The sequence below is a fragment of the Jaculus jaculus genome, chromosome 1 (assembly GCF_020740685.1).
Source record: "Jaculus jaculus isolate mJacJac1 chromosome 1, mJacJac1.mat.Y.cur, whole genome shotgun sequence".
Taxonomy (NCBI): Eukaryota; Metazoa; Chordata; class Mammalia; order Rodentia; family Dipodidae; genus Jaculus; species Jaculus jaculus.
Genome location: NC_059102.1, coordinates 67641868 through 67655022, shown reverse-complemented (window position 1 = coordinate 67655022; position 13155 = coordinate 67641868). Strand labels below are relative to the sequence as shown.

Sequence of the window (13155 nt, the reverse complement as noted above, 5' to 3'; positions counted from 1 at the left end):
TGGACATTTCCAAAACACAAGACCATGTGCAAACTCAATTACCCTCTCTTTCTTGCATTTGCTTTACTCCACAATACCAGGTAGGGTGCCAATTTGTTAATCCAGGGAAGAATAAAGCAGACTTTAAAGAACAGCACAGTCCTTGGGCACTCAGGCCCCTTCAAAAGAGTCTGCATTCTTCCTGTTGTCCCAGTACAGGTCAGCTGGCCCAATCTCAAAGGTTGTAATCTCTCAAACAATTTGCAGGTGAATGGGCAGCAGTTTAGGCCCAAAGATTTCATTTTTTTTTCCTGTGCCATATCCTTCTGTTCACACCAGTTCGTTTCTTCGTGGTGCAACACTGCACAACTTCTCACGACATGGCCATAACAGGAAGTCTCTCAAACTGCTTCTAACCCAGTCCAAGCAAAGCTTTCTCACCCTCATAAACCAGACCTCACAATCTGTAGTTTTTCCTGTATTCAGGCCTTTAAACTCTGACCAGAATAATCCATCAAGTTGAACTTACAGCATTGCAAGGCGTCTCTTAGGCCAAGGTTTCAAATCCTACCACGTTCCTCTTGAAAATCAGCTCCAAATGGCCAAAGCCACATAGTCAGGAGTCTAGCAGCAAATGGCACCATTCCTTGGTACCACTTTATTGTTGCAGTCAGGTTCACTTTGCTGGTAGAAATCACCCAACCAAGAGCAGCCTGTGGAAAAAGAGGTTTATTTTGGCGTACAGGCTCAAAGGGAAGCTCCGCGATGGCAGAGGAAAATGATGGCATGCACAGAGGGTGGACATCACCCCCTGGCCAACATAAGGTGGATACTAGCAACAGGAGAACAAGGGGGAACTGGCTATAACACCCAGAAGCCCGCCCCAACAATACACCACCTCCAGGAGGCATTAATTCCCAAATCTCCATCAGTTGGGAACCTAGTCAGAACACCTAAGTTTATGGAGAACACTTAAATCAAACCACCACAGGTATATCACCTGCCTATCCAGTATATTATTTTACATAAACTAGTTAAAATTTGGTTTATGTGTTAATTTAGTACCTATTGTTTGTGCCTCAGGCCTTCAGCCAAATGTTGATTATATAGCCTTAGACAAGGCTAGTCATGGACCCTGACAACTGAGTTTCAGATCTGTAACTAACTGGGCAAAAGCATGTGGAAGAATATTGAGTATTTTAATTAACATGTGTTAAATATTCAGTTGTTAAATTTCTCAGTGCAGTGGAAAGCCATTGAATCTCTTTAAAGGGATGGGAGTAAGGAGAGTTTAAACATCTATACCTCCCTTTATCTAACATATTCTTAAATACAGATTGTCTCCTAAACAATTAAGCCCCATGCATACAGTGACAGCTTCCTATCCTTACCATCAGGAACGAGCTCCTGCCAGCCACTTGTTACACATACATTGCCTTGGCAGTGTACTTGTGCCCGTCACTATAGCAACACCATGAGAATGATCTCAGCAGCTACTCGACATCATCTTAAAAAACAAATTATGGCTATAATTAACTCTGAATTTAGTCTGCAATATAAATTTGTTAAGGCCTTAATGTTTCCTTTTAAAAGATTAAGTGAATGTGATAATCCATCATGAACCCATCACCTATCTCCCATCAATTTTTGTTCAGAACATGAAATATCTCAATGGAAAATACAATTTAAACAATATCCTATGGCCTTTTTCAAAATATGACACTCCAAAACTCCATTTTAAAGAGAACAAAATGTTTTCCCTCTCAAGGCAATATTATGAATTATAATGAATGTGAATAAACATTGTGAGCCCCTCCTCTGAGACCCATATGCCCAAAGAGGATGGATAGCTTGGCTAGGATTCTGCATGCATAAGCTTTTCACACTGGTCCCTTCTAGAGTGAAGATTGCAGTTCTTGCCTTTCTCTTTGATGTGCTTCTTCACAAATTGTATCTTCAGTGTTTTACTCTCTGAGCTGCCCTGATCCATTAGAAAACAGAGTGTACATCTTTTGTTTTGCTGTGGGTGTTGTATTGTTTTTCTTCACCTGAGTTTAGGTTTGCTTTTGGCTGTAGATGATGTAGGCTGCACCTAGCAGAGCTAGATAAATTCCCTTTCAGTCTTTTTCTTCTGCTAAAATGCTTTCTACCTCAAGCAAAGTGAGCTTATCTCTCCTCTGTCAAACTGAGGCAAGGCAAAAGACTATCATAGTTCAGCCAGAATTGTTAGTTACTTTGAATCAGAAATGTGTGGGGACATTTTTAAAGACCACTTTGCTCTGAACAACCAGGCAAAACAGAGCTTGTCAAGCAGCACGTGTCCATTTAAGCAAGTTCCTGTTATTCTTGAACTCTACTGCTTTTGGAGAGGAGCAAAAGGAAGATGAAGAGCAAAGAGTATTCTCACAAGTGTGCATATTGAGACACTTAGCTAACCCTAAGTGCACATGGGGCGGTCCTGGAGTAAAGGGGCATCGTGGCATTCTGCTTCCTGAAGGTGGATCAAGTAAACTACCCATTGGTACTCCATTTTCAAACACAGGTGTTTATCTGCCATAGAAAATTTAAAGAACCAAGACAGGAAAGGGCCATCCTTCATGACCTGTGTGTGGCACTAAAGAAATAGATAAAATAGTTCTTTCATTTTCAGTACTGTAAAGATCTGTGATTTCTCTGAAATAAGTTGTATCTATAAATGATGTACATATCAAAGTATATGTTCAGTTTTTTGTTTCAAATTGAAAAGGAGAGATAAATTAAATAAAAAGTAACCAGTAGCTTTTGTATCTATACTATGATAAGCCAGTTTATCTTGAAATGATGTACAAATCAACTCCCATAGCTTGGGCTTGCTAATTTCATCAGATCCCTTCAAGAATATGCCAGGATAGTTATGGAAATATAAACTCACATTTGTATTATCCAACTTTCCCACTTTGTCTTCTAGCCAGTTTAGTAGTAATTGAAAGTATGAAGCAAGTTCCTGTTTGTCATTAAAGAGCCAAATAAAAGCTACAAAACCATTGATGTGTCTAGAGTGAGGCCCAATCACATGAAGTAGTTGCTTTGTAGTAGGAAACTTTTTGCTTAAAAGAATTGCTATAATTCCAAAGGAGAAGTAATTTTATTTAAGTCCGACTTCACTATTATGATTCTATATATCTTATACCTTTCACATAGTATGTTCTTTTAATACTTAGTTTTAATTTTAAGAAAGGGAAACTGTTAGTGAGAATGATTTAATGCTAAACCTAAATCTATATAAGAAATCAATCAATCCAATAAATATTAAGTACTGCTTGCTTGAATGTAAGACAAAAATAAGATGAGTAAAACAAAAAGCACAAGGTAGTTTTGGGGTTTATTATTATTTTTTTTTTTTGAGGTAGGGTCTCACTAATCCAGATTGACCTAGAACTCACTAAGCAGTCTCAGGGTGGCCTTGAATTCATAGAGATCCACCTACCTCTGCCTCCTGAGTGCTGGGATTAAAGGCGTGCACCACCATGCCCAGCTACAAGGTAGAATTTAATTAACTGAATAGTTAATGTGTGTTATTGCTGAGTTATGATTACGGTATAACAGGTATTTCCTGTTACGTATCTAAAGACTCTCTGTCTCTTATTTGTGGTCATAAAGAAGCTAATGACAGAGCTCCTTTCAGTTCCATTAATGGTTCTATATTTTCTCTAGATCTAAAGTTAGTCCTTTTTTGTATACACTTGGTAGTCGTGTTTTTTTGTTGTTGTTGTTGTTTTTTTGTTTTTGAGGTAGGGTCTCACTCTGGCTCAGGCTGACCTGGAATTCACTATGTAGTCTCAGAGTGGCCTTGAACTCTTGGCGATCCTCCTACCTCTGCCTCCTGAGTGCTGGGATTAAAGGCGTGCGACACCACGCCTGGCAGTCATGTGTTTTAAAACCACAATTATGTTTCCTCCTTTCAAGGGTAGAGGAGGCATACTCCTGTCATTGAAATTGTAAAGATCAGATCCAGGGCTGGAGGGATGGCTTAGCAGTTAAGTCACTTGCTTGCAAAGCTAAAGGACCCAGGTTAGCCAGATGCACAAGAGGGGGCATGTGTCTGGAGTTGGTTTACAGTGGCTGGAGGCTCTGGCTCACCCTCTCTCTTTCTCCCCCCCCCCCCCACTCCCTCTTTCTCTGCCAAGTAAATAAATAAATAAAAATAAATATTAAAATTTTTTTAAAAAGATCCACTCCTAACAGTCATTTTTATCTGGCTACCATCAGTTCTATCACATTGTGTCATTCTTGGCATTGTGAATTTTGTTTATACTTTTTGAAATTGAAAAGTAACTAGAATAGATTTAGGAAATGACAGAATTATACTGATGGCTAGTGAATTTGAGTAGCTTCCAGGGGTTAGGCTTGGCCAGGACAACAGAAGTCAGTTTTTTGGTAGGAGTTGGGAAATTCTGTCATGATTATGGTGATTATTACATGGATCTCTGTATGTGACAGAATCTCATATACCCTCCAGTGTGTGTGTGTGTGTGTGTGTGTGTGTGTGTGTGTGTACATATGTATGTATATATGTAATATGTGTAAGCGTACTTGTAACAATGGATGAACTCCAAATGATGTATGGCATCATCAGTTTAATGAGTTGGACAATGTCAGATTTCTGGTTTAATATTTAATATGGATATGTAAGATACTACCAGTAGGGGGGTAATGGGTAAGGATACAGGGGAATTTTCTGTGCTATTTCTGAAGCTCCTTGTGAGTCTAAAATTATCTCAAAGTAAAAAAATTTTTTTAAAGAAATGTGTAAGGATCATATGACCAGATAAATGCAAAGTTAAGTTATGGTGCCTCTAAGTATTGAGAGTACCTGGCCTTAAACAGTATTACTGTAGTAACTAGAAATCTCATGGCTTCACATAAATCATAGATGGCTTTGGACAGAATTGAGGACATGGTACCCTGATGTCTTTTATTAGGAGAATAATTAAATTCTTTTCAGGAATAGACTTTTGCAGAAAGGCAAGAAAAGATATGTCATCTTATTCTGAAAGTTATTCTGTTTATTTACATGAATTAAGATTGTATAAATAATTTGAAACTATTTTAGTGTCTTGCTTCCCCAATCAGACATGTTAAAGAAATAGAGGGTAGGAAACTAATTTGAATTTCTTAGCCCTACAACCTTATTGGGGATTGGTCTAAGTAAGAGAAAAATGAGAAATAGCAATCAATCCATAGACCTGTTTTTCAAACCTCTCCATCACTTTCTGATATTTTTATTTCTCCTCACTTTTCTGTGGCTCATTTTGCTCTTTTCTTTCCATGGATTTGGAGTGATGGTTTCACTACATTCTCATTATCTTCCCTCCTCCAGCTATCTGAATGACTTGGACCGCGTAGCCGACCCTTCCTACCTGCCTACACAACAAGATGTGCTTAGAGTTCGAGTCCCTACCACAGGCATCATCGAATACCCCTTTGACTTACAAAGTGTCATTTTCAGGTAGTAACTGAGTACATAACACCTGCGTCTTACAAGCTTTTATGCCATAAGTATATCAGTGAAGTCTATAATAAAATTATTTGTATGGTTTAAAACAAGATAGCTCTGTATGAATTATTGTCATTATACACACACACACAAACACGCACACACACACGTAAAACAGAACAGGGTCTAGTTGGAAAAAGGAGCAGATTCAGTAGAAAAAGGGAATAGATGGGGAAAGGAGAGTATTGAGAGGCAATGTGATCATAGTATATTATGTCATTATTATGTTATTATATATGTTATTATATTATATTATATTATATTATTATATATGTTATTATATTATGTGTATATATATATGTAGATTATCAAAAGTTTTAAAAAGATATCAATAAAAAGATATGAATAATCTTATGAGCTACTCAATAATAGAAGTTATATGTTTTCATTTTTAGAAGTTTGTACTCTCTTTTTTGCTTTTTTAAAGACAAGGTCTTACTTTGTAAACCAAGCTAGCCACAAACTCATACTAGTCCTTTTCCTTCAGCCTCCTAAGTGCTAGAATTATAGGATTGAGCCACCAGTCCTGGCTTCAGAAGCTTTCATGTTGATATCCCCCATATTGGACAGTAGCATGACAGAACTTTTCAGTAACATTAAAAGGTGATACTTTATATTCATAAAATAAATTGTTTACAAATTTTCAAACATTACGATTTTTAAAATGATACAATTGACTGCATATATTTTACATATATATGTATATATATGTAGAGAGAGAGCAAAGTAGAAAGAAAATTTATTTACTTTTTTACTGCTGCTATTCTGTCTTGATACTTCAACTGGAAGCATTTTTTAAGATAAGAACAATAATAATATTTTTACTTACTTATTTCACAGTTACTTAGTCATACTTTAGTTACACTATGAACCACATGGTTTAGAGGGGAGTAATGCTGTACAAGTATGTCTTTGATATGAGTGTCCAGCTGCACTCTTAGGGGAGCCTTCTTACTGAATATGGACGTGCCCAATGTCAGGTTAGGAAGCAGCTGCCTGCGGCTATCCTTCATAGGTCTGACTGGGGGCCCTGATTAGTAAGTGTTCCACTGTTTCTTGCTGAAGTACCATCTTTGTATTCCAATCATTCTTTGAACGTGTGGTCTATAATCTAGTTGTTATATGAGGCTAGAAACATGACTGAAGCAAGTTCCATTTTGAAAATATTTCTGATCCTCTTTTTTTTTTTATTTTTTTTAAGGTAGGGCTTCACTCTAGCCCAGGCTGACCTGGAATTCACTATGTACTCTCAGGGTGGCCTCGAACTAATGGCAGTCCTCCTACCTCTACCTCCCAAGTGCTGGGATTAAAGGTGTGCGCAACCACACCCAGCTTCTTTTTTTTTTTAATCTATAAAATAGCTGCATTAGATGAATCCTAACCTTCCTTGTTGTTTCAGCATTTGGTATTATGTAAGTTTTGAGTTTACAACATCTAGAGATTCTTGGCACAACCAGAATTGTTTTTTTTTAATTAATCATATTACAGAATATTTTCAAAAATGTACAACTTTTCATGAAGTTTTTACATCTTTATCACATTGCAATTAGTTTTGAAAAACAATTAATATCATATTTTATTTTGACATATGTTCTACACTTGCTTTGAGGAATACTTTTTGACACCACAATAAAAGGAATGACTTAGCCACCTCATTTCCTGTCATCATTAGACTCAGGAATGGGAATTTCATGTAAGTGAATACTATAGTATTCACATGATAAGACTGGGGAAGAGCCAATGCCAGTTTCTCAAGACCTAAAATTTCTATTAATTTTGACTTTTTCTATGTTTGTTTTATGATGATAGTGATCAAATTCTAGGCCTTCTGAATTCTAGGCAAATGGTCTACCACTGAGCTATGTCCCCAGCCCCAAATTCCCAGTTTTGAGGTCTGTAGCTCACTGAAATGGATGAATAGTTTTGCCCCTCTGCTCTTACTTCTGTACCTTTGCAGCCTTTTAAAAACAGCCCCTGGAAGGACCATAGAGCATGGGAAGGCAGGAAAACACCTAAGAGCAAACACAGTGTCCAACAGATGCTTTTATGCCTAAATATTTTATTGACTGACAGTATTTTTTCTTCTGGTTGCTGTTCCTTGCCATTAAGATAGATTCAGAACTTTGGAGAAACTGATTCACTGTCAGATGTGTATATGTATATCTCCACTGAATTCAGTGCTAGTGTCTGTGCTATAGTTCAGCACCTTGAGCCTCTAATTCCAGTCCTCAAGAGGCCAAGATAGGAGTGTTGCCATGAGTTTGAGGACAGCCTGGGCGACAGAGTTAGTTCCAGGTCATCCTGGACTAGAATGACACTCTATGATAGCTAGCTAGCTAGCTAGATGGATGATATAAAAGAAATAGAGAAATAAGACCTTGGAAACAGTTCAGATGACAACCTTGATGTGACAATGTGTGTAGCATTCTGGTGTCTGGTAAGCTGGTGAGTTGCATTGTGCACAGGTTAATTGTACCATGCTGCCTAACCTGACTGGGGCTGTCCCAAATTATTGGTATTGATAAAAAATAAAAGAATACAAAATGCTTACCCTTTAGAAGGAAAGATACGTGGGTCATGGTTGCATTTAGTTGAAGCACCACCCTACTCATGGAAATTCATAGAATCTTGGATGTTTTTCAATGCATTTGTGGTCATTCCTAGCAGCCTGGGGAAATACATTAGGATCAGTGTTCTCACTTTCTAGGAAATGAAACTGAAATTTAGTATTTGTTATTTGAGCTTAATACAAAGTTCATCCTGTGTTTGCCTTTTCAGTATATAATTAAGTAAAATGTGATTGTTTGGCACAGATTAAAGAATCTAATAATCACAATCATTTATTACCAAGAATGTTCTCATTTTCAGGTAACAGAAAAGTAATAGATATAGAATGTACATTCATTTGGAAAGCCATTGTCTTTTAAGTACAGAATGTTTTCTCCAAGTTTGTAAATAGTATTGCAATTCATATTATAAAGTTTTTCTTTATAATATTAACATATATATTGTTAACCTTACAGAATGGTTGATGTAGGGGGCCAAAGGTCAGAGCGAAGAAAATGGATACACTGCTTTGAAAATGTCACCTCTATCATGTTTCTAGTAGCGCTTAGTGAATATGATCAAGTCCTTGTGGAGTCTGACAATGAGGTAAGTGTTCTTTGTTCATGTGGTGACTTATCATTATCTTATCTGATACACATAAAGGACAAGAAGTAGAATATGGAGAATGGAGTGAGTTGCTTTTGTGTCAGATACATAGCAGTTCTGTGGGCTCAGATCTAATTAGGTCGTGTTTGATATTTTGAACACTATGCAGAGGTTCTGAAAATGAAAATATGGAAGTCCCTGGACTAATCACAAGATCTTTTTTCCGGAGTGTTGGAGTGAGTCACCCTGTTTTGTTTTGTTTTCATTTTGTTTAAATCATTGTTTGTGTGATGGGTGGGTTCCACAGAGTACTCAGAACCTCGCTTGGCAAATGTGAATAATGTTGCAGCTGGATTAGAAAACAGTTCATTGCAGAGCCTTGAAATGTCTTGGTGACATGGCCTTTCTGCTCCTTTCTGTATTTGCTGTTGTGTAATTTAGTCTCTGATAAGCAGGAAGTGATAGAGGGCATGTACTTTATATGAATGTCTGGAGAAGCTGATTCAGTATTGTGATCTCAGGGAAACTAAACAGGTGTAAATATGGATTTTGAGGGTGGTAGAGGCTTACTGATGAATCAGAGTTGATTTTGGAAGATAATTAAGGGGTGTGAGAAACTCTGCCTTTTAGCTAGAGTTCAGAGTGTGTATGTCTGAATAGAGATGCCATTAATAACAGACAGCTTGCAGACTGATAGGCCAATGAGTTAAATATCCTTTAAGTGAGGTCAGAAATAAAAGAAGGAAGAAAGAAACTGCCAACAGTGAATTAAAATCTGGCATGTTAAAATTTACATAAGAAATCCTGGCATCTTGATCATTTAAAATATTTTCTGGTGGTCTAAATAGCTCCATTACAGTACATATTCATTACTTTATAGCATTTGTTTTGTGTTTAATGATAGTTTCCATCAACCAGTGTCTCACACAGAGCTGTGGGTTACCTATTCATTCATTTCAGTATCTTCCCAGACTTGCAGTTTATAGGAGTTTGAATCAGACATAGAGCTGATTTGTTTATCCATAGTTCCCCCCCTGAGGAGTAAAGCAATGTACCTAAAATCATGCCAAAACACATTATAGTCACTTATCAGAAATAAACTTGGCAGTTGCAATCAGAATTTTAGCTATGATTTTCTATTTTTATCAGTCTTAATCTGTATCTATGCTTGCTTATTTTTCTGAGATTATATCTGAATATTTTACATACATTACAGATTTACTGTAAGATTTCTGAATTCTTGGATTGTTGAATCAAAATGAAAAATATTTTAATGGTTTGCCTACAATGCTCTAGTACTAGGATATCTAAATGATACAAAATTGGGGAGAAAACTTAACTTTGTCTTGAAGGAAATTAAAAAGGTTGCATTTTTTTAAGTTATTCAGAATAAGGCATATAGGGAAAGAAAAACTTGGTTATAATGATAATTTCTCTTCTTGAGTTTGCTACTCACTAAAATATAATTTACTTTGTCAACTACACAGAAGATATAAGAGATGGCTGTAATTTTACTTCTGATTCCATTATAGCTAAAGGAAGGCAAGCATTTATCAAGACAAATTTTATACAAGATAAATATATCTATATGGAAGTACATGTGGTAGTTTAATGGTAATTAATTTACCACTTTAAAATCAGCAAAATCTGAAAGGAAGTAGATTTAGCTCATTAGCTAAATCTAGTCTGTTATTTGGATTCTTTATTAATCTGAACATTATAAATTTGTCCTGACATTGTAGTAGAGGTCAGACTTTTTTTTTCCTATAAAAGTATATTAATCTAGTGACATTCTTTTATTTATCTGATATCATAAAGTTTCCATAATAATTTGTCATTCAGTATTGTCAGTATTAAATATGGCTACAATTAAGTTCCCAGTTCCTTTACTTCCAGATGTGTTATGTTACACATTGAAATAATAAAGCTGTTTATTTTTTTCATGAATATTGTACAAGTCTACATAGTAATTCTGTGACAGTTGCAGTCTGTTTCATGGTCTTCCTCCAGACTTCTTCAAGCCTAAGGGTAGCATTGGTGATTACCCTTCAGCATGATGAGAAAAGTGTTGCCTTCACTTCTCTATTTACATTAGCCATAGCCAGCACCATTGATCATTAGGAGAACCTCATAGAAATCTTTAATATTGGACTATATTGCATGATTCTATTTAGATTTTTCATTTGTACTAATATTTGAAAATATCATTGCCTCCAATTTTTTAAGCTGTTAGTCATACAGAACGATAGTTTTATGTAGTCTCAGGGTGGCTTTGAATTCATGGCTATCCTCCTGCCTCTGCCTCCAGAGTGCTGGGATTAAAGGTGTGCACCACCATGCCTGGAAGTTCAGAACTATAGAGTTTTAGTCTCATTTCCAAAATTTTCTCATTTGAGTAAAACAAAACAAGAACAAACTCCCAAGACATTTTGTTCTTGGTTTTAAAATCTGATGTTTATAATTTTAATCCAAAGTGGACTTTACTGTGCCTCCCTTGGCATATATTTGTGATAGAAATCTAGGAGTAAATTCCAAAGGCCTCTTTGTATACTTGGGAACTGTGGCAAATGAATTTCAGACCATAACAAAAGTAGTGAAGAAATGTTTTAGATTATTCCCTTTTGTGTTATATATTTGCAAAATTTTATGTGCTAATCTTATAATTTTATATAGATCTACTTTCCTGTTGTTTGGAGAATGAGTGTCTTTTTTGTCTCCAAATAAGGAAATAACTATCATGAAGTAATGGGTTAGAGTCACCAAGGTTGTAGCTCAGCATTGATTTGTGAATTCCCTTTCCTCTCTTATTTTCCCTTTGTTAACATACCATCATGGAGCCAACTATTTGCTGGAATCTTTTCATGGCACATTATTTCAGAGCCCCTGAAATCCTAGAGCACAGTGAGACTTCCGCATATTTCAGTTTATCAGTGTATACTCAAACTCTGTCTGCTTGCCTCTGTTTTTCTGGCCTTCTGTTTTATGAACACTAAGTCAGAGATGCTTCCTTACACACTGCTGCAGACTTTCTTTTGGATCATGGTCTTCCATCTTCAATACTTGCAAGGACTAAGATTTTTTTTCTCCTCTACTTTTTTTTTTATTTTACTTTTTTTTTTTTTTTTTTTGGTAAGCTACTAATTTAGCAGTCCTCTTGAATGAGTCATGACAGACTTTGTTACAATTATATTAAAGTATGAAGATAGCCCTTCTTTAAGCCTAAGCCTTTCTTGGATAAGATCAATTTCCCAACATTGGTTAACATTTATTCTTCAATTCTAATTTTTGTAGTTGGTCAATTTATAAAGTAAAAAGAGAGAGTAGACATTTTTCATACCTGTCAAAACATGCTGAATCATTTCTCATGTATTGCAGCAATGATCGAAGGGCCACATACTAGAGAGGAAAGGAAGGAGCTGTCAGGTAGTCAAGAGCATGGAAAACAGTGAAAATTCATTTCTTCCAAAAATGGGGTTGAAATGTCTCCCCTGTGCCTCTAATACCCAATTACATTTGTAGACAATCGGGAAAGACATAGGTCTTTTCTAGCAGTTCACATGACTCGACTGTTTATTTGGTTTTGAACTCTTAAAACAAACATTCCAAAATATGTATTTGCTTTTAAATACTTCCCCTGTATTCAGTTTCTAAATGAAGCTCCTTTGAAGTTACTCAACTGAAACCAAAGTCTGAACATCTTTAAAAGCATGAAATATAATTTTTTCCTGCTCTAAAAATTCTGAGTGAGCTTTTGGGAATTTTCTTCAGAACACATCTATTGTGGAAAGTGAACTAAATATTGAGAAGGAAAGTTTCTTACTGTAAAAGAAACATACAACAGTTTAAAAGTGGGAAGTTAGGCTAAAGTAGCTGATGACTAATTGGTTTGCCTTTCACCCTCTTTTACTGGCTTTAATCAGATTATACCTTTGTTACAGTTTACTCAGATTCATGACTTGATTAACAAGGGTATTTCTGAAAGATACTCCACATTTTTGTATTTAACCTTTTTCTCACTTTATTCCATTAATCATTTTAAGCCACTTGTCCCTTATTTATACTCCTTAATATTCTTTAAAATTCTCTCATTTTTTTCTTTTTTCTCATTATTGTATTCCTTCTTCATCTCTTTTTCCTCCCTCCCACCCACTCCCCTCTGTGTGTGTGTGTGTATGTCTCTCTCTCTCCTTTCTGTCTTCTCTGTCTCAGTGAATTTGAATGGAACCCAAGGCCTTGCACATACCAAGCACATTCTACCACCAAGCTACACCCCTAGTATGGACATCTGTCTTTTCTCCACTAGTTTAGTTTTACCTTTTTAATTATAAAATGTACACATTCACACAAAAATTACACAAGTCAAACGTGGATAGCACAACTGAGCATTGTGGAACATACCTGAAGTCAGAATTTTGCAATGCTAAGGAAGGATTGTGAGTTCAAGGCCAGTCTAGGCTACTCAGTAAGATCTTATCTCAAAAGCCAGA

General features: G+C 36.2%; 1 protein-coding gene across 1 annotated transcript in view; it reads left to right on the top strand.

The window, feature by feature from the left end:
- The window catches only part of LOC101602870 (guanine nucleotide-binding protein G(q) subunit alpha), a 286062-nt gene that overhangs the window by 229074 nt on the left and 43833 nt on the right, over positions 1-13155 (top strand). The window contains exons 4-5 of the mRNA XM_045146283.1: positions 5339-5467; positions 8539-8668. Coding sequence (XP_045002218.1) covers positions 5339-5467; positions 8539-8668 — 259 coding nt within the window. The remainder of the gene's footprint in view (positions 1-5338; positions 5468-8538; positions 8669-13155) is intronic.